The sequence below is a fragment of the Protomyctophum parallelum genome, assembly GCF_964188405.1.
Source record: "Protomyctophum parallelum genome assembly, chromosome: 6".
In the NCBI taxonomy this organism is placed as follows: domain Eukaryota; kingdom Metazoa; phylum Chordata; class Actinopteri; order Myctophiformes; family Myctophidae; genus Protomyctophum; species Protomyctophum parallelum.
In genome coordinates, this window is record NC_139701.1 from 24,010,176 (window position 1) to 24,028,861 (window position 18,686).

The window sequence follows — 18,686 nt, forward strand, 5'->3', positions numbered from 1 at the left end:
TCCTCTGAGACAAGAAAAGATGTGTAATAACCCACCTAACATCCCCAGAAGATAATTGCTTTGTTGGAGACCTTGACGCCTTTCATTTTCTGGGACAGAAACCACACTGTAGCTTTCATGCTTCCGAGGTTTTGCATGGCAGTACATTGTCCATTACACCTCGTTCATATCATCTGTGGACACAGTCTGACCTTGTGCAGCTTTGAGCTGTCTCAGCAGAGGCTCCTACTACAGCGGCTGACACAGCGAGACGTCCGCCTGTTCGGGGACAGAGGGTGTATGTAGGTCAGCCCATCGGGCTGCATCCTGTGACAGCACAGTGGTCATTGTGCTTTGCCGCCATGGCTCAGCGGGACAGGGATTGGAGTGGACAGACCACGAGCATGGAGAGGCCCTCACACGTCAGCATGAACTTCCTCATTTCCTCCCTTTAAACACTGTGACATTATCAGGCCAGACAGAGCAACGTCCACACATATTACTCTCACCTTTGTTTCACCATACATAATGGAAAAAATGTAAGCATGATGTGGGCTGCGAGGGCACTCACAACACAGAATAAAAATGATATCATGGTGCACATTGCAGCACTTAAATATAGCAGGGTTGGTTGTTTAATGGCAAACATTATCTTCCTCAAAACTACTGCTGTAAATAATGAATTACTGGTAGACTAGCTTTTCCTGGGCCAACATAGGAAATTAAGCAAATTAAGTGAATAGTAAAATAACTATTACTGTTCTCTTTAGTTACAATTAATTTATGTAAAGAATCAGTTGACTCACTCATGTTGGGCATAACCTTTATTTTCTTGAGAACATCCACAAACAATCGACATATGAAAGGTGGCCTCAAGGATGAGGTATTTGTAGGCACACCCAGACCACCATAGGTTCATAACGCATATTTCAAATGAACATTCACATTGGAGTTTGGACAAATTAAGTAAATAAGCTCTATAAAAAACAAAGGCTTCCCATATTAACCCATTTTGATCAACAAGATTATCTCCACACAAGTCAACACACTTGGAGTAAATGTCTGTTTTGAAGATAAATAAATGGTAACAAATAGTACCAAGTTTGAAAAAGTGTACATGAGTGTAATTTATGACGTAGAAGAGAACATTTAGATCTAAGTTAACCTTATTTTCTAAGTTAAAAATAAAATAAAATAAATACATTTTGGTGAGTCAAACTCTCTCTTGGGTGCTAGGACTACAAACTGTAGCAAACCATAAAATGCAAATATATTCATATCTCGTCTAAATGACCCCATACACGTACAATGACCCATACAAATTTTGTTTGTCTAAGAAGTGTCACAGTTCTTGGGTACAAATGCCATTTATGATCTCAATGGTTTGCTGCCACCAAGTGGATAACTTGTGAAAGTACATAGAGGCTCAGAAATGAAACGAAATATCAGCAAATAGTTCTTTAAAACATAGAATTATTTGGGGACATAATACATCCTGCAGTATGCCATGGAATAAACATGGAAAACAAAATGTGAAAGTGATCACCTCTAGACGTTATTGTTCATAAATAGAATACAAGACGTCTGTGATACTGAATGCTCTGCCAAAAGTAGCTGATCTATTGTACATTGCTTATTTTCGGTGGAGGGCCGGCCCTATGACTAAGTAGAAATCAGGCTTTATGGTGATGTATATGAATTTTGCCATTGTTTTAAGTCAATAGGTAAAGAGAACATAGGAGTACAAGGCATAACCTCATCGGTTGTAAGGATGCATTGAACCTGACGCTGATTTGATGTTTGTCTTGATGCTGCTCGGCATTTTTCCTGCAAAAAGGTGAAATGCATTTCAGTTGAAAGCAGAAATCTTACCCGCATGTGCTTCTGGTGGGTACAATAAACCATAAGTCTCATCTTGGTTATGGGAAATCAAATCACTAACAAAGTCTTGATCAATAAACTGAAGTACCACACTAGCATTAGGTATTATTTATAAAGCTATATTTTATGATTCATCTTGTTCTTTTTTGGGGCAATGATTGATCTCTAAAAGTGTTGAGCTCAATGTTCATGTAACTTGAAATAACCTATATAGATGAGAGAATGGATGCCATGAGCCAAAAGTTAGTACACCAAACATTATGTATTTTGCACAAGATACAAGTATTACACTTTACAGCAGCTAGGCATAAGTGCTTTTGGTAGTGGTACCAAGTACCATATCTTGAAAACAAATTTGCTGACTACTGACTGACTATGGCAGTACTGCATTAATTTGACAAAATCTCAAAGCAATGCCAATATGCCCTGCATAACAGAATTTTGGTTGATTGTTTGGGGAATTATAAACAAACATGCAAGATTGTGAAATGTCTGGGTTCAACTTATTATCAATTTGATATTAAACATTTATACTGCTGAGCATTCAAGGGGATAATGCATGACCCAAAGGTGATCATGGTCTGAGAAAAATCTTCGCTAGTAATACTGGCAAAGTTTCACTTTGATTAGCATACTTGATACCTTTTAAGTTTTATAAGTTGAAGTATAATGTGTCCCTCCTTGACAGGAAATGCGTATGTTCTTTTAATTGACATACTGCATTGCATTTTGTCACTGCAATATCAATCAGATCTGAATCTTTCACCCAAAAGTTGTTCTTTCTTACCTGGCTGTCCTTGCTGTTGTGGAGCCACGGACCCACCCATTCCTGCTTGTTGACCTGAACCACCACCAATAGTGACTTGCTGTAAGGTTGGACCTCCACCAATCATAGGCCCTTGTCCTGGATGTCCAGGGGCCACTGGCCCGGGAGGTCTGCATTTGGAAAGACCCTTTCCAAAGGCGACCGCACCGACCAAGGCATTGGTATCAGCAGGGTTAAAAGATGGCTTGTTTTGCCGTATTGCTGTAAAAAAGGACATATATTCTCATTAAACTGATAATTGTGTAACAAAAAGATTTTCATAGAAAAGAATATTCCAGGCGTACCAGCACTTTCTGAATCCCTGTCATCACGAGGATTGTTAAGCTTCTCCAGCAGATTGGAACACAACTTGTTTAATGTCTGGATCTGTTTCTGTTGAAGAAAAAAAAAAGTTGAATACTTTTTATAATAGAATAAATTGATTAACAACTTAACCATCAAGTTTATACTTTGTTGAACAATGGTGGCGTGCAAAAATAGCAGATCGACAAGCTCTACCATTTTCTTTAATGATCGTTCATTAATCGTAATTGTAGGCAAAAGTTGAAGTCATCGTGTGTATACTGTACCTGTGCTACCTCTGGCCCAATACGTGCAGCCTCCGCTGCAAGCTGCTTCTCTAGTTCCTCCACCTCTGGATCAGGCTTGGTACGCAGGTGGTCTGGTACGATCTCATGGCTGAACACAGGTACACGCTGCTCTGTCAGTTTCTGTGCACGCAACGGGACAGTGAGCTTACGAATAGGCAAATTGCAAAAGATTAGGCAACGATGCTGACATTATTCCTGAGATACTCACTGCTAGTTCTTCATCTCGATCTGGAGACAGTAGAAGAGGAATTATAATTTGATTGCGAAACGATGGAGTCTTATCGTTCTTCAGCAGTTTGTTGATGGTGTTCAGCTGACCAGAGACCAGAGCGAAGTTGTCCAAGACGGACGGCCTGTTTTTTTTAATGACAAACACACATTAGACAGGACTGTTCAGAATCAGGACGTTGACATCACTGACGTTAACAGCTTTATGCAAATGACCTTGGAGTGAATTAATGTAACGTAATAATGATTCTGATAAGCCATTTACCATGTCAGCCGCTCAAATTCATTTTCCAGCTTGTATATAAAATTGTGCAGTGCACTTTTGAGATGTGCAACACGAGAGATGAGTGACTCCACCGACGCCTCAAGTTGCTTTTCCTCTCGTTGCTGTGGAATAATGAGTTTAATGAGTAACATTTTCATAAACTGTCACATAAACCTCAGTAAGTCCTCAGACTTAATGGTCAACAAAGTGATAGTCAACCAAAGAACAAGATGTTTTGAGCAGGATCTCCTCTCTTAACAAGCTAGCCGCAAATTGGAACTCTAGATTTTTTGGGATGAATCTAGAGTTGCAATATCCTCCATTGATGTTCTGATGAATTGAAAATGGTGGACCCTATTGTAAACAAGTGTAATGCTTTATGGTGTTTGATTGATTGAAATATTTATTAACAGTTTGCAGAATTAGAGTACATTTCAAGCACAAACTCAATACAAAGACTTAACTGTGAGTGGACGACCCAATTAAGCATTACACTTGTTTACAAGAGGGTCCACCTTGTTCAATTAGACATAGACACTTCTATATACTGGTAGTCAAAGAACAGAACAGGAATTCATCATAAAGAAGGTAAAAGGGAATAGAAACATATACATTGAGGGGGGAAAGGGTTGGTGTTGGGGGAATTCAGATTTTACGGGGGCCAGTTTCGAATTGCAGCCGTCCGTAGGTGCCCTTTGAGATCGGTTTTGAAGGAGTCATGGGATTCGCATGTCTTAATGACTGTTGGTAGGGCGTTCCACATTTTGGTGGCATAGGAGCGAAAATAATTTAGTCCCCAGTGTCGTCCACAGTTAACAGTTTTTGTATTGAGTTGTTTGAAATGTACTGTAATTCTGCAAACTGTTAAATACTTCAATCAATCAAGTCCTTGGAATTAAAATGTTGAGAATCTCAAGAATCTGACTACACCTGAATATAGCTATGCTAGCTATTTAGCGCAAAACTAAACACCGTAAATAGCTCATGCTACTTAAAACATGAATATGCACAAGCAAGTATACAAGTACATAAAAAGCTACATGAGTAATGGGGGTAAATTACCTGCATTTTGTTGAGAGTTTAAGCAAATAAACGAGTAGATGCGCGGAACAACACGAGCACTCGATTTTTAATGTCCAACTAATATCCTCTTGTTTTCTTCTGCTGTTGTGTTTCCGGGCAACCAAGACGCGCTATGGCGTATTGTTGCCTCTCACCGTTGGTGTTAGGTACTGCCAGAGCCATAGAGATGGATCTGGGTAGGCTATTACAAAACATTGTCGAGCCCTTGCTGTATTTTACAAATCCCTTCTTGGTAAAATAACTATGCATTTTTTATTACTGTGGACAGTCAAGTAGTGAATGCGTCACCAGAGAAGATATCAGATATAAGTTTCAAGAAAAACATTGCCCTCAAACGTCAATGGAAATCAAATACACACAGTCACAAGTAACGGATACAAATAATTCCAGTATTCATGTACACATACATAATGCAAAACTACAGCAGGAGAAAGGGTTCAGACAAGATCAGGGCATGCCCATACCACCCACCTTATTCTTTTTTTTTATCAATAGAGTAAGAAAGCAGTGAGGCTTTTGTATCACAAGCCAATTTATTTTACATGTGGCTCATTAGCCTCTATAACCAGATGTGGGGGTTAAGGCAATGATGTACAGAAATCAGAGCATGTTCAAAGAGCTTCCACAACCACAGATATTCACAAATTAAAGGTACTCAATATGCTTCAGTCTGTCTACTCTAGATCCTGAACAAGTGAACATGTAAATAAAAAAGTGGAATCAAACATTTTCTGGTGCATAGTCTATCTATAGACATCCGTGGAATGTCTTTCACTGTAGTATCAACTTGGTGAAGGTTGTTCTTCTGTTTTAGAAGAGGCTATCTACATCGCCCATCTCCACAACCACTGTCTTTAGCTGGGTGTAGTATTCAATTGTCACCTGGCCGTTCTCCCTTCCAAAGCCTGGTGAAACACAATGTTTGATTAAGTCATTGTACAGAATTACATACTTTTCAGGGAAATGCAATATTATGCTATACATGCAAATCCTACAAACATCTATGTAAGCATCTCTTATCTGTCTGCCCTACACTAGAAGACTATGAACACTTTTGAAAGACCAAAGTCTGACATGAGGGAATAACAAAATCAATGTCTGGTGCTTCTCAGTTTTTCTCAGTGTAAAGCCCAGGAAGTTCATAAGCTAAATTCATATATAAGACAAATTAAACAAAAACTACATGTATGGACAAAGGTTCACAGTTCACACAGCAGTCATTGTTTATACCTTGATTATATTGAAATATCACGTGAGAAAAAGTCTGACAGTTCTGCCCAATATTTATGACCATCTTACACCAAACGATCGAGATGACAGGAGCTCGCTATAAGTCATTTTATTCAGACGTTCGGAAATTTGACTGAGACAGTGAAATCACTTTAAGTAATTTGGTGTTAGGCCAGCATTAGTCCATCGTCCATTAAGACAAACTTGGCTGTCATGAATGGATCATTATTATAACATCTCACCTGACATCTTGTATCCTCCGAAGGGCACCTCCACAGGACTGACGTTGTAGTTGTTTATGAAGCATGTACCTGCCTCCAGGTTGGCAGCCACGCGGTGAGCTCGTGCTATATCCCTATAGGGGCAGGGGGTATTAGAAGGATGTGAGTTCTGCGAGACATTAAAGACCACGACAAATTAAATATTTTAAATAAAAAATACACGTGTCTTCACAGCTTAGGACACAGGCAGTCTGGCAGTCATCCTCTGGCCATTCATCTCAGAGTAGTTTTGAGCAATATGTATTATACTTTATGGTTGCTTTGTGGAGATACTGGACTGCTTCCAATAGATTGCACTATTTTTCTTATCTTTAAGTGTAGAGGGTCAGTGGTAGTGGTACATAGTCGTGACTCGTGATGATGGTCTGGTAGCTTGCTTTGATGAAAACCCCATAGAAAGAAAACTCTCCAGAGACCATGCTCACCTGGTAAAGACTCCAGAGGCCAAACCGAAGTTAGTGTCGTTGGCCCTCTGCAGAACTTCCTCTTCAGTGTCGAAAGACATGACAGACATTACAGGGCCAAATATCTCCTCCTTCACGCATGTCATGTCGTCTCTACAGTTATCTGAGTTGGAGAAAATGTTTGCATGTCACACGTCATACAACCATAATTACAGCAACAACAAAGAACAGAAAACTAGTACATTTGATGTCATATGAGTAGTGAATGATTTAGTAAACTACTAATATAGAAACCTTTAAGCTAGTAGTAACACATTCCAAAATACAAACCAAGAACACAAGGTGACATAAAGTAGCCTCCTTTCAGTTTTGGATCACTGGGAGTGAATGGCTCCCCTCCACAAAGCACTTTAGCTCCCTAGGAAAACAGAGACATTAGTCAATATATTACATAGAACTGCTTGCTCACGCACATTTAAATACCCAATTAAGTACTTCTTTGTAATGTCAAGATCATTAAACACACCTGTTCCTTGGCCTGGCTGACAAATCGCAGGACTTTTTCAAGTTGTGGCTTGCTGATCAGTGCTCCCATACGAGTGCCCTCTAGCAGAGGGTCACCCAAAGGGATGGCCTTGGTCCTTTTGACCACCTCTTCCAGGAACTGTGGCATGATCTCCTTCTGCACATATACTCGGGTCCCATTACAACAAACCTTGTGGACAGATATGAAACAGTTCAAGACTGGTGTCTCTGATCGGTTCAGACTTCTGCATGACATGGTGATTCATCAGTATAAAGTGAGCAAAAAGCTCTACTTACTCACCTGTCCCTGGGTGAGGAAGTTGGCCATGAGTGCTCCTCTCACTGCATTCTCCAGCTCACAGTCCTTAAAGATGATGAGGGGAGATTTCCCTCCCAGCTCCAAAGTCACAGGCTTTACACTCTTGGCCGACATTTCCATGATCTGAGTGAAGAGACAAACATTTCCGTTTACTTTATTATGCTGGCCATTGGCAGCATTAAATAAAAATGGGCAGATTTGGAAATTATTATTTGATCATCTTGACTACTAATTCGCCACACCCACACACACACACACACACACACACACACACACACACACACACACACACACACACACACACACACACACACACACACACACACACACACACACACACACACACACACACACACACACACACACACACACACACACACACACAGAGATTGGCAATTGGTTTTAAGGTTATAGCTATGCAATATTATTACATTAGACTTCCTAAAATGTTTGCCTGTTGACAAGTGTACCTTTTTGCCTGTGGGAACACTGCCAGTGAAGGACACTTTGGCTACCATGGGGTGGTGGCAGAGCAAGGTTCCAGTCTCTGCTCCACCTTGTACGACATTGAAGAGACCTGCGGGTACTCCTGCCTCTTGGTAGATCTCAGCCAGAATGACAGCAGTCACAGGGGTCATCGGAGATGGCTTAAATACCATGGCATTACCTAGGCAGTAGGCATAAGAGGAAATATATGCTTTAAGCTATGGGGCTGTATTTTGCGTGTCTTAAGTACCAGGTCTTATTCCCTAACTTGAGTAAACTAAAGATCTGGAGGCGTGATCAATGTCATTTGGCTATTCTGAGTGGCCAAAGAGCATTGATCACGCCTCCAGGTCTTTAGTTTACTCAAGTTAGGGAATTACTCAAGTTAGGGAATAAGACCTGGTACTTAAGACACGCAAAATACAGCCCATGATGTCATGATACATAACCATTTAGGTCAGGATAAAGAGAATAGGGCAGAGAAAAATCTACCCAGCAAGAATCACATGTGAATGTGAACGACTGTGGTAAACTCACCACATGCCAGGGCAGGAGCAGACTTCCATGCTGCAATCTGGAAGGGGTAGTTCCAGGCACCAATTCCAGCACACACACCGAGGGGCTCCCTTCTCGTATAAGCAAACGCTCCTCCAGGGAGCTGAATATGCTGGCCTGCAAAAATGACAAGCATGAATGGCTATATATATATAATGACAAAGTATACTGTATGAGTTTTGGAACTTTAACCCATTAAAAATAGGGAAAGTATTCTGCGTCATTTTAGATCTTTGCGTTGGCTGGTCAAACATAGCAGATTTACAAGCTCACAGTGCGGCACGAAGTGACGTCCCGTGAGCTTGTACATATGCTAGTTAGAACTCCTGATTTAGAAGGCATTTGTGGAATCGGTCTTATTGAGTTTAACATACTGTAACTTAAGAACCAAGTATCAAATGTCATAATAATAATAATAAAACTTTATTTGTATAGCACCTTTCATGACATGAAATGCAGCTCAAAGTGCTTTACAGAACAATGGAGAATAAAAGAAAAGCAAGGCAACGACATTAAAAAACAAGCAGTAGGACATGAATAACAAAAAATAAAAAATAAAAGATCAATTAAAAGCAATGTTGTAGAGGTGGGTCTTGAGCTGAGCTTTAAAAATGTCTACAGAGGCTGCCTGACGAAGGTACAGTGGGAGCTTGTTCCATGCCGACGGCCCGTAGAAGCAAAAAGCTGCTTCCCCGTATTTTTTAGTTGCCATTTTTTTAGGCAAAGCGAGCAGGCCAGCAGTGGAAGACCTTAGGGGCGGTTTGGGACATATTTAGGCAGGCAGTCATGTAGTTAGGAAGGTGCGAGACCATTGAGAGCTTTATAGACAAGTAAAATAATTTTAAAATCAATCCTAAAAACAACCGGAAGCCAGTGCAGTGATACCAAAACTGGAGTAATATGTTCTCTCATCTTAGTTCTAGTTAAAACTCTGGCTGCTGCATTTTGGACAAGTTGTAATCTGTCAGTTGTTTTCTTAGGCAGTCCTGAAAAAAGTGCATTGCAGTAATCAAGCCGAGAAAAAACAAAGGCGTCGATTAGCGTTTTTGCATCGTCCAAGGACAAATAGGCTCTGATTCGTGCAATATTTCTAAGGTGAAAAAAGGCAATCTTGGTAACATGATTAATGTGTGAATTAAAATTCAATAATAATAACCCCCAGGTTCTTTACTGTACTGCTACTTTCTACAGTCAGGTTGCCAAGTCTGCTTATTATTGATTATTTCTGCTCACTAGAACCGATTATGAGAACTTCTGTCTTATCCTCATTTAGCTTGAGAAAGTTCTCACTCATCCAACATTTGATGCTAGACAGACAGGTCAACAGCGGGTCTAAAGCACAGGGATCATCTGGAGCCACAGAGAGATATAGTTGGGTATCATCAGCATAGAAATGAAAATTGACTCCGTGATTGGTAATGAGTTCGCCCAATGGCAGTATGTACAAGGAGAAAAGCAGAGGGCCAAGAATCGAGCCCTGTGGAATACCAGAACTGATGTTGTGTTTGTCTGAGTCAAACTCGGCTAGATTGACAAAGTAACTTCTGTTTGATAGGTAGGAGGAAAACCAGGACAGGGCCGTACCAGACAGGCCTATCCAGTGCTCCAGACGCTGTATTAAAATTGAATGATCAATCGTGTCAAATGCAGCCGTTAGATGTAGAAGTAAGAGAACGGATAATAACAAACATTTTGCACATACCTGCAAGTGTTGGAGCTATGCCAGCATAGTACTGTATGGTCTGCCAGGCAATGTCGATGTCTACTTCTGCTTCAGTAATTGATTTGCCATTGTTAATCACTTCCAGCTTGGCAATGTTGTCTCTTCTCTCCTGTTAATATTTGAAGGCACCACAGTGTTATGAAGAGAGTGGAATCATGTTTCCATTCAATTTGAGATGACACAATGAATGGTGAAAGAGACAATAAACTGGTAATCAGAGCAAAAGTAGGCCAAGAGTGATGCAACACATCAATGAATGTATTGTTTAATTAATGATTAACTACTATCCTGTTGCATAGTCAAAAGATTGCATATCCAATTTAGTTGCAATACTATTACTCAGTCTCACACCTTGACTAAAAGTCTGCCCCTTTTTTAATGACTCTGCCCATCTATTTTACCCTGATAATGCGGGCAGCCTCCAGCATAATCTGAGCCCTCTCCATGCCAGATAACTTGCTCCATTTCAGGTAGGCTGTGTGGGCACTCTTGATAGCCTGGTCTACCTCCTCTGCTCCACAAGGAACCATGTCACACAAGACACGACCTGTACATATGATAGAACAACCAACAGCTGCATGATAAAAGCATTTAGCAAACTCTTATTAGGTCCTGCAGATACCAGAATCTGATGGAACTGGTTATACAGCATAATAACCAATATCCAGGTTTTATAGTGAAGAGCCTCGAATACAACAGCAGGTTTACCAGATCCTCAGTTTATTTATTAAGAAATCACCTCCCCACTGAGTGAACAACACATTTTCAAACAAAGTAACTCTAGATTAGATCCTATGTATATAGTATAGATTGAACTCTGATTAAACTCTGACACATGAATGTAAGTGTGAAGAGCTAGACAGAAGACAGTACACTAAAACGCACGGTGGGTGGGGACAGTAATGCAACTGTCCAGGTTACCTCAAGTGACCCCAGGCCCAGTCATGCATGCAGTCATGACTCATGCACCAATGAACTTGAACCCACTTTTCACAGTGTTCTAACTTAATTCTAATTAACTTCTAACAGGCTCTATTAATGCAACTGTTGTGGTTTATCTGCATTGTACTCAATGAAATAAGTATATAACATGTGTGCAAACCTGTCGCAGGTTCGAATACGGGCTCAGAGTTTTTTGTATCTTTGGGTTTGACTCTGCTCCCACCCCAGTAGTTCAGATGATCCTTCACAACCACTGATCCAGTTGAGGCGCTGGCCATTGTATCAAGATATGACTGGGCCATTTTACGTCGTTTAGCACCTACATTAAAGAGTAAAATGCAATATAACGATATAACAAAACAATCAAGACACGTGCACGTTAATATAACATTTAAACGTTATGCATGCACGTGCCAAGTACGTTTACAACAACCAACAAATACATTTCGTGACGCGATCAATTAATTCATATTTTGATTAAATTATTTTGTAAGGTGCAAGCACAACTGAACTGCATATGAAAGCTATAGCCCAAACATTTAGATTCTCGTAGAGGGTTTTTTAATCTAAATGTTTGGGCTATGAAAGCTAGTTCAAAATAGAAACGGCGCACCATTAAATCAAATCACCGCGGGTAAATCTAACGGTTCATGCAGAATCATCACATGTGCAATGCAAAGCGGCTGCAAAATGTAAATTACCTTTTTCGTAGGTTAACGCAAGGGGCTGTTAAGACGTGATACTGTGCAAATACAATGGCGACTGTGTCGAGTTTAATAAACCCATGAACTGTGCACGCCCCTAACGGGACGCCCCGTATTGCGTAACGATGTTGTGACGACCCATTTTACCCAGAGATTTTACGTTAGAATAATGGGACTAATCATGTTTATTTACCGGACAATTCTAACAGATTACAAGTTAAGGAGATGCCCATTTAAGGGCAGGATCACGAGGACACATACTACGGGCCAGGCAGATGTTTTAGGGTGGCATAGTTGAGTGGATAGAGGCTGGGAATCCTAATGTAGTTGCTGGTTCGAAGTTCAAACCTCGACTCACCCAGTGTATGGGTTGAAGAAAGTTTTACACATTTTGCTCCTTGTACCTGTGAATGACAAAACCCTCTTGAAGATCTTCTTGAGGGAATAAGATAGCCTGGGTTCCAGCCTGATTCGCTGCGTTCCGCGAAGTGACATTTCACATCAGCGGCAACGAATCAGTGAGGGGTGGGAGAGGCTGGAGCCGCTGGACAGCAGACGGCTGGACTTTGAATTTCTCTAACTATAAACTTTCATGACAGCAGAACAGCCTAAGTACAAATATAATTTATGAAAAGCTACTACAGTGAAGTCTGTTCACAGAAGTTGTTGTAGGATATGTGGGGATTATCTGACGAGGTACCATTTGAGGGGGCAAAACCTATATACTAAATTGTTTATAGGTTCAATATAAGTCAAATAATATAGCCTTTCCACAGGAGTATCTTTTTATATTTTTCCAAAAAGAATACAAACAGCCAATAGCATATTACAAAGTTATCCCCCTCACTGGGGAAAATTCCAGGAGGAAAAACGGGGAAGCACCGGGGCGAGTAGTCCAGTATTCGCTAGGAATAAGCAGGAATCTGGTTTGAATGAATACATATTCATGTACAGTATCATTTAATTCAAAAGGCCCGGGGTATCCGAGTGTTAAAGTGTAGTTAAATGGTTTGGCAATTTCTTCTCAATATCAGTGTTAAAACAGAGTAAAGAACGTTGGACCCATTTGGACAGAGGATACAATTGACCATGAAATGCTGCCCTCAGAACACATTCCAATGACTATATTAAAGACTAACGTGCAACACATAATGTGCTTCACTACTCTGCCCGTTCATGGCCTCATGTCCTTGAATGACCTTCCCACATAATGGCAATTATGGCATTTAAAAAAAAAACAAAAAAACACATAAGTCATTTTATTTTCACTGGTTCAGCTTGACTCAAACAATTAAGACATTTATAGTAAACAATGAATTAAACTGCCACAGTAGTGCTGCAGATGTTTATTATATAGTAGTACATAATAGTGTAGTCTACTTTACACATCTATGGACATATAAAAACTTAACTACAACCAGAGACGATGTTAACTAGTTGAAAAATCCCAAATCCTTCTCCGACACTTTCCAGTAATGTACAGTTGTACCATGTCTTGTTGCACTATATTTTTCACTTTTCATACAGCACTGCGATCCTCAGTAAAAAAAAAAGGGAAAAATAACCACAAAAGAAGTGTGTATGTCAAATTGAAAGACAATAAATGTTATTGAATAGTGGACATAAGCACTATACTGTTGTCTCCATCAATCTTAAGATGCATAGTTACAGTAGAAGCATGTCAACGTACAATTCTGGGTCAAGCCGAGTAAACTTACTTACTGTTAAAATGTGATCATAAAACTTTATTTACCAGTACAAAATTCAATAATAATACTGGTAAATGAATAAATTAAGTTGTGAATTCTCATAACAATGTATAACATCTGCTGCTTGCATACATAAGTCTAATACTCATAACAATAATTAAGACTGAATTGTTTTCAATTCTAATTTGTAATATAAATGATCTAAAAATTAAATAAGCAACAAAAGAATGAAGAATCAAAAATATCCTGCAGGTAGTTGACACAGCAGCTGCAACAGGTATACAAAGTTTTATATAAAAAAAGAAGCTTATTCCAGGACCATCACAGCATAAGGAGTTCTGTGCCTTGACAAGTGGGCTGTGATCTCTGCAGTCATGGAGTCACGTCAACACTGAAATCATCCCAGATGATTAGAATTTAGCTGCTTGTGGAGGAGGTCACAGATGATTAGGAGAACTTGGCTGCTGCTGGAGGAGGTCCCAGAAAGCCGCCAGCCTGTTTTGTTGCCGCTCTGGACGGTGCGAGACCCAACATCTTCTGGATGTTCTGGAGACAACAAATTCACCAATCAGATAGACATGAAACCTTCCTACAATGTTGTCTGGTGAAAAAATACAGCCATTATTTGATTTGATTACCAAACCTAACCTGACAGAGGTAAAAGATTGACCCATTCTTATGATTGCACTGTATGTGAAGTTGTTCATCTTGGCCATCTTTGGACTGAAACATTGTGAATTCAGTACCGGTCTTGGGCAAATGCTTTGCCAAAATCCTAATCAACACCAGAATAGTCTGCCCCTCAATGATAGTCACAAAATTAGTTTAGATCGGTCTTGTTGTTGTGATTTGTAACAAAGCAAAGCAAATATATCTCAACCAAATACAAAAAACAAATTTAATTGTATTTGTTGTAATATGCAAACAAGTTAGGTCTGATTTCTGCCAACATGTGAAATACCTACTGATAACTTCAAACAAGCAGGCATCTATTTAAACAGAAATCTATTGTCCTTAATCTTATCTATGAACCTATAATAACCGTATAAAAAAAAGGTTCAGATATTGAGTAACCACAATTAAAGTCAATGTTGCTTGCAGTCACCATGAGCTTTGGCAGTGCGCTAATTGATATGTTGCACGGTCCGATAGTGTGTCAAAGTCACACAAATACAACCAGTTTGTACACTGAGCTAAATTCATACTCCGGAATCAGGTTTTACTCTGTAGGACCTACACCTGAAGCTGACCATACAGTTCAAACACGTATTGGACACAGGATTCCTAAAGTGTCCCAGTCATTGAATTTCAAAGAATATCCGCTCCTGAGTTTATAGAATCCAAAATATATAAATCTTAAGGTTTAAACTAAAGGTCTGACAGCTGTGCAGAATGCAGAATGATACCTGTCTGATGGACATGGTGCAAAGGATGTAGAGGAAGATGAAGGAGCAGTCGGTGTAATCCTCGCCCAGAAGGTTGCGATGGGACAGTCCCTGGATGTAGGACAGCGGTACAAATGGCAATTTGGCCACAACTCTCCCATCAAAACTGTACACAAACAGAAAAATAATGTGGTGAGAGCTAAATTACTTCATACTCTGAAAAATGCACATAAAGTGCACAAAGGCCTGCACACCGTCTGAACTTTATTAAAGGCAACGTTTCTGTCAAAGACCTTCTTCAGGCATCATCATTTTTCTGAGTACATTGAGCCCTGCCTACGCATCCGTCTCAGAGCATATAGGTGTGCATAAGACTTTGTTGCCCAATATTCTGAAATTGTCACCCTGTGATTTAAACTAATTACTTACATGGAGTTAAACATGCCCATCAGTGCTGTGAAGCAGAAGCCTATCGCAAACATTGACTTCATGCGTACCTGATGGGAAAATAAGACATTTATGAGCAATTAAGTGTGATTGACGATTATTAGTTGAGCTGTGAGGGGATACCGTAGCTGAGCTATTGTATTAACAGTATGTGTATATGACTCAATATTCACTATCATCAAATCACACCATAGACATGAAACACAATGTCACACAGTATACCTTCCAAAATATTAATTATAGTAGGAAGTATGCATTGTTGGGGCTCCTCACCATAGACAGGTCTCTGTTGTTGTTCTTCAGTTTCTCTTCTTGTCTCTCTGTAATACATTTGGTATATTTATTTATTTGCCAATGTGTTCATTTTGAATCCTAGGGAAAGAATAATTTCTTACCAATCTTTTTCTTCTGTTGACGCCCTGCAGATTCTGTGATGGTTTCCTTTTTCTTCTCAACTGGTGATATAAAGCATACAGTGAATTCTAAGGCAAATTAACTTACACAAACTGTGGGGAAGGGGAAAGGTCACTCACGTTTTTTGCTTTGCTTTTCCACCTCTGCCTTTAGCCTCTTGTACTTTTCAGTCCGATACACTAAAACCCACGTAATACCTGAGAACACAAACACAACATGCATGAATGAAATCAAGGCTTAATCAGGTTAATAATGGTCGGATAGTAAACTGAAATGTGTATGAGGACATTTACATTTGATATTTGCAAAGCATTGTGAATGAATTAGCCTAATATAACAGGCGGTAGGTTCAAGGTAGAACCTACCCGGCCCACTTTGACAGGCTGGAATGGCTTAGGGTTGACGATAGAGTACAGCATCTTGCAATGGGTCTGGTCCACAAGATTCGCTACAGCTAGTACACCAAGATACCCATGTACCTGTCTAAATAATCTTCCTTAATGTCAACAAAGTTCACACCGACCCACAACACCAGAGGGAGTTCAACATCCATGTTCAACCCAGATTCGGCACAAACAAGGGACTAAATTATTTTCGCTCATATGCCACCAAAATGTGGAACGCCCTACCAACAGCCATTAAGACATGCAAATCCCTTGACTCCTTCAAAACTGCTCTCAAAGGGCACCTACGGACGGCTGAAATTCGAAACTGGTGTCCATAAAATCTGAATCCCCCGCCCGTTTCCTTTCCACCTCCTTACATGATTTCCTGTTTATATAGATGTGTATATTTGTTTGTCTCTAAATGTTGAACCCTGTTGTAAACTAGAAATGCACTCTGTCGAGGTGCCAACTTACGCCTTGCACACAGGCCTACTTGTGCACTAGCCCCTCTCGGAACCCTCCATAAAGCTTTTCTGAAATTTGGATGTCACTTTACGTAGGGTCTCTGTGCGTATCTGTGTTTTCGTATTGAAATGATAGAACGCGGACATAAATATCGTCGGATACGTCGTGTCTGCGTCGTTTGACGGCTTCTTTTCGTTTGAGTTATTCTGAATGTGTCAACTATAAGTACCAATACATACCGCTGCGAATTCTCCTGTGCCGCGGAAGCCGTTAAGTATTTTTAATCTTTGTTTGACCGATTTGGTCGCTTTGATTCTTCTTGTTTATTTTACCGCCTCCCGATGTGCGGTTGGCTTGTGCGTGGCTACGTTCCTGCCTCTGATCTGCTCTGTCATAGCTATAGCCACTAGCTAGCCAGATAGGCGGTACAATGAGGTGTCAATAAATAAGGAAGGAAGAGAAGAATCAAAGCGACCAAATCGGTCAAACAAAGATTAAAAATACTTAACAGCTTCCGTGCCACAGGAGATATTCGCAGCGGTATTTATAGGTACTTATAGTTCACACATTCAGAAGCCCTCAAACGAACAAAAGCCCTCAAAGAGCACAGGAGGACGTATCCGAAGGTATTTACGTTTATGTGTGCGTACCCGGTGGCCGAGTGGAGGTGGAATAGGACCCCATGCTATCTGGGTCTCAAAAATGTCAGAAACTTCAGTAGCATTGGGTTCTGACTTGTAGGGCTACTTGTGCACGAGCAGAGTGCTCGTACTGCTACTAACTAATGTATATTACAACTGCTGTTCTAAATCCTTTAGACCCATTATTGACCTTATACCTACCCTGAAGCGTATCTTAGTTAAGTCACCGTCAGCAACCAATAAGGGACCACCATTCTTACCGACATACATACGTTACCTTTTACCCACCCAACATTGACATCTTAATTACGTCACCATCAACAGCCAATTATGCATACCACTTTTGATCCAGCCGACCACAGTACTTACGCGCTCTGCTTGCGCAAGTAACAAGTGTAATGCTTTATTAGTGTGTCGTCCAAAGTAACAGTTTTTGTATTGAGTTGTGCTTTCATGTGAATTGTACCCATTCTGCAAGGTGTTAATAAGCTTGCAGATAAATACTTCAATCAGATCAATGGCTACAGTCCAAACAGGTTGGTCATCATAAATATACCCTCATTATTTCACAAATCCCATTGCAGGCAAACAGAGCACATTACAACAGAATGAGATAAGCATCAGCCGTGTGTGATACCATTTGTCGCTCAGATTAGCACTGCAGAGTGGCTATTAATAGCTAGTCATCTTCATGTCGTCGTCAGGTGAGCCTTAGCTGCTAGAGCAATAGTATAGCTGTCTGATATGATTAGTTGTTGGTATATTTGCATAAACAGAGCTGATCATTAAAACATGTTCCGCATCTTTAACGTGGCCAGACAAACTGATCAACGTTGCTCTTGGAGGTTTACTCACCTTCAGCTAGCAGCGCCGTGCACACGGAGATAAACACTATGAGAATGGTGTCTGGAAACATGGTACTCATGGTTGCTGCTGGTCGAGTTTATTGTTCAACGTAGCCTACGGGACGGTAGAAATGTCAATGAAAATGTATTCGAACAAGACAGATCTTTGACACTTTAGCATTAGCCTGAAGCTATCAGTACTTTAGTTTTAGCAACTCAGCAGAAGGAGAGCAGAGTACCCCACTGGGTAAATGATGACATCACTTCCGGCCCGGATCAACCGTTCAGCTAACCTCGCCCACCAGGCTTTCCGCTCAGCTGTGTGAAAATGTTCAAGAAGCTCAAACGGTCGTTTAGTTTTCACAGTGAATTA

At 40.3% G+C, this 18,686-nt stretch overlaps 3 protein-coding genes across 4 annotated transcripts; all 3 read right to left on the reverse strand.

The window, feature by feature from the left end:
- Positions 1-798: 798 nt before the first annotated feature.
- On the reverse strand, positions 799-4,934 carry med8 (mediator complex subunit 8). 2 transcript variants are annotated; one of them, XM_083766901.1, is made up of 8 exons: positions 4,832-4,934; positions 3,770-3,891; positions 3,485-3,629; positions 3,256-3,396; positions 2,971-3,058; positions 2,648-2,887; positions 1,697-1,806; positions 799-1,652 (listed from the first exon to the last, which is right to left on the reverse strand). In XM_083766901.1, exons 1-7 carry the CDS (start codon positions 4,835-4,837, stop codon positions 1,736-1,738), a joined length of 813 nt encoding a protein of 270 aa, XP_083623027.1. In that variant the 5' UTR covers positions 4,838-4,934; the 3' UTR covers positions 799-1,652; positions 1,697-1,735. The 2 variants fall into 2 exon arrangements, with proteins under 2 accessions (XP_083623027.1, XP_083623026.1); XM_083766900.1 differs by having other exon boundaries at positions 799-1,806.
- Positions 4,935-5,373: 439 nt separating this feature from the next.
- aldh9a1a.1 (aldehyde dehydrogenase 9 family, member A1a, tandem duplicate 1) lies at positions 5,374-12,093 on the reverse strand. Its single transcript, XM_083767151.1, has 12 exons — positions 12,019-12,093; positions 11,478-11,636; positions 10,777-10,922; positions 10,355-10,484; positions 8,635-8,769; positions 8,082-8,278; positions 7,594-7,734; positions 7,294-7,482; positions 7,098-7,185; positions 6,789-6,930; positions 6,325-6,437; positions 5,374-5,757 (listed from the first exon to the last, which is right to left on the reverse strand). Exons 2-12 carry the CDS (start codon positions 11,617-11,619, stop codon positions 5,663-5,665), a joined length of 1,518 nt encoding a protein of 505 aa, XP_083623277.1. The 5' UTR covers positions 11,620-11,636; positions 12,019-12,093; the 3' UTR covers positions 5,374-5,662.
- Positions 12,094-13,352: 1,259 nt separating this feature from the next.
- On the reverse strand, positions 13,353-18,549 carry tmco1 (transmembrane and coiled-coil domains 1). The gene is made up of 7 exons (XM_083767004.1): positions 18,324-18,549; positions 16,096-16,173; positions 15,958-16,017; positions 15,836-15,882; positions 15,545-15,612; positions 15,137-15,281; positions 13,353-14,276 (listed from the first exon to the last, which is right to left on the reverse strand). The coding sequence occupies exons 1-7, from the start codon at positions 18,391-18,393 to the stop codon at positions 14,178-14,180; spliced, it is 567 nt and encodes a 188-aa protein (XP_083623130.1). The 5' UTR covers positions 18,394-18,549; the 3' UTR covers positions 13,353-14,177.
- Positions 18,550-18,686: the final 137 nt, after the last annotated feature.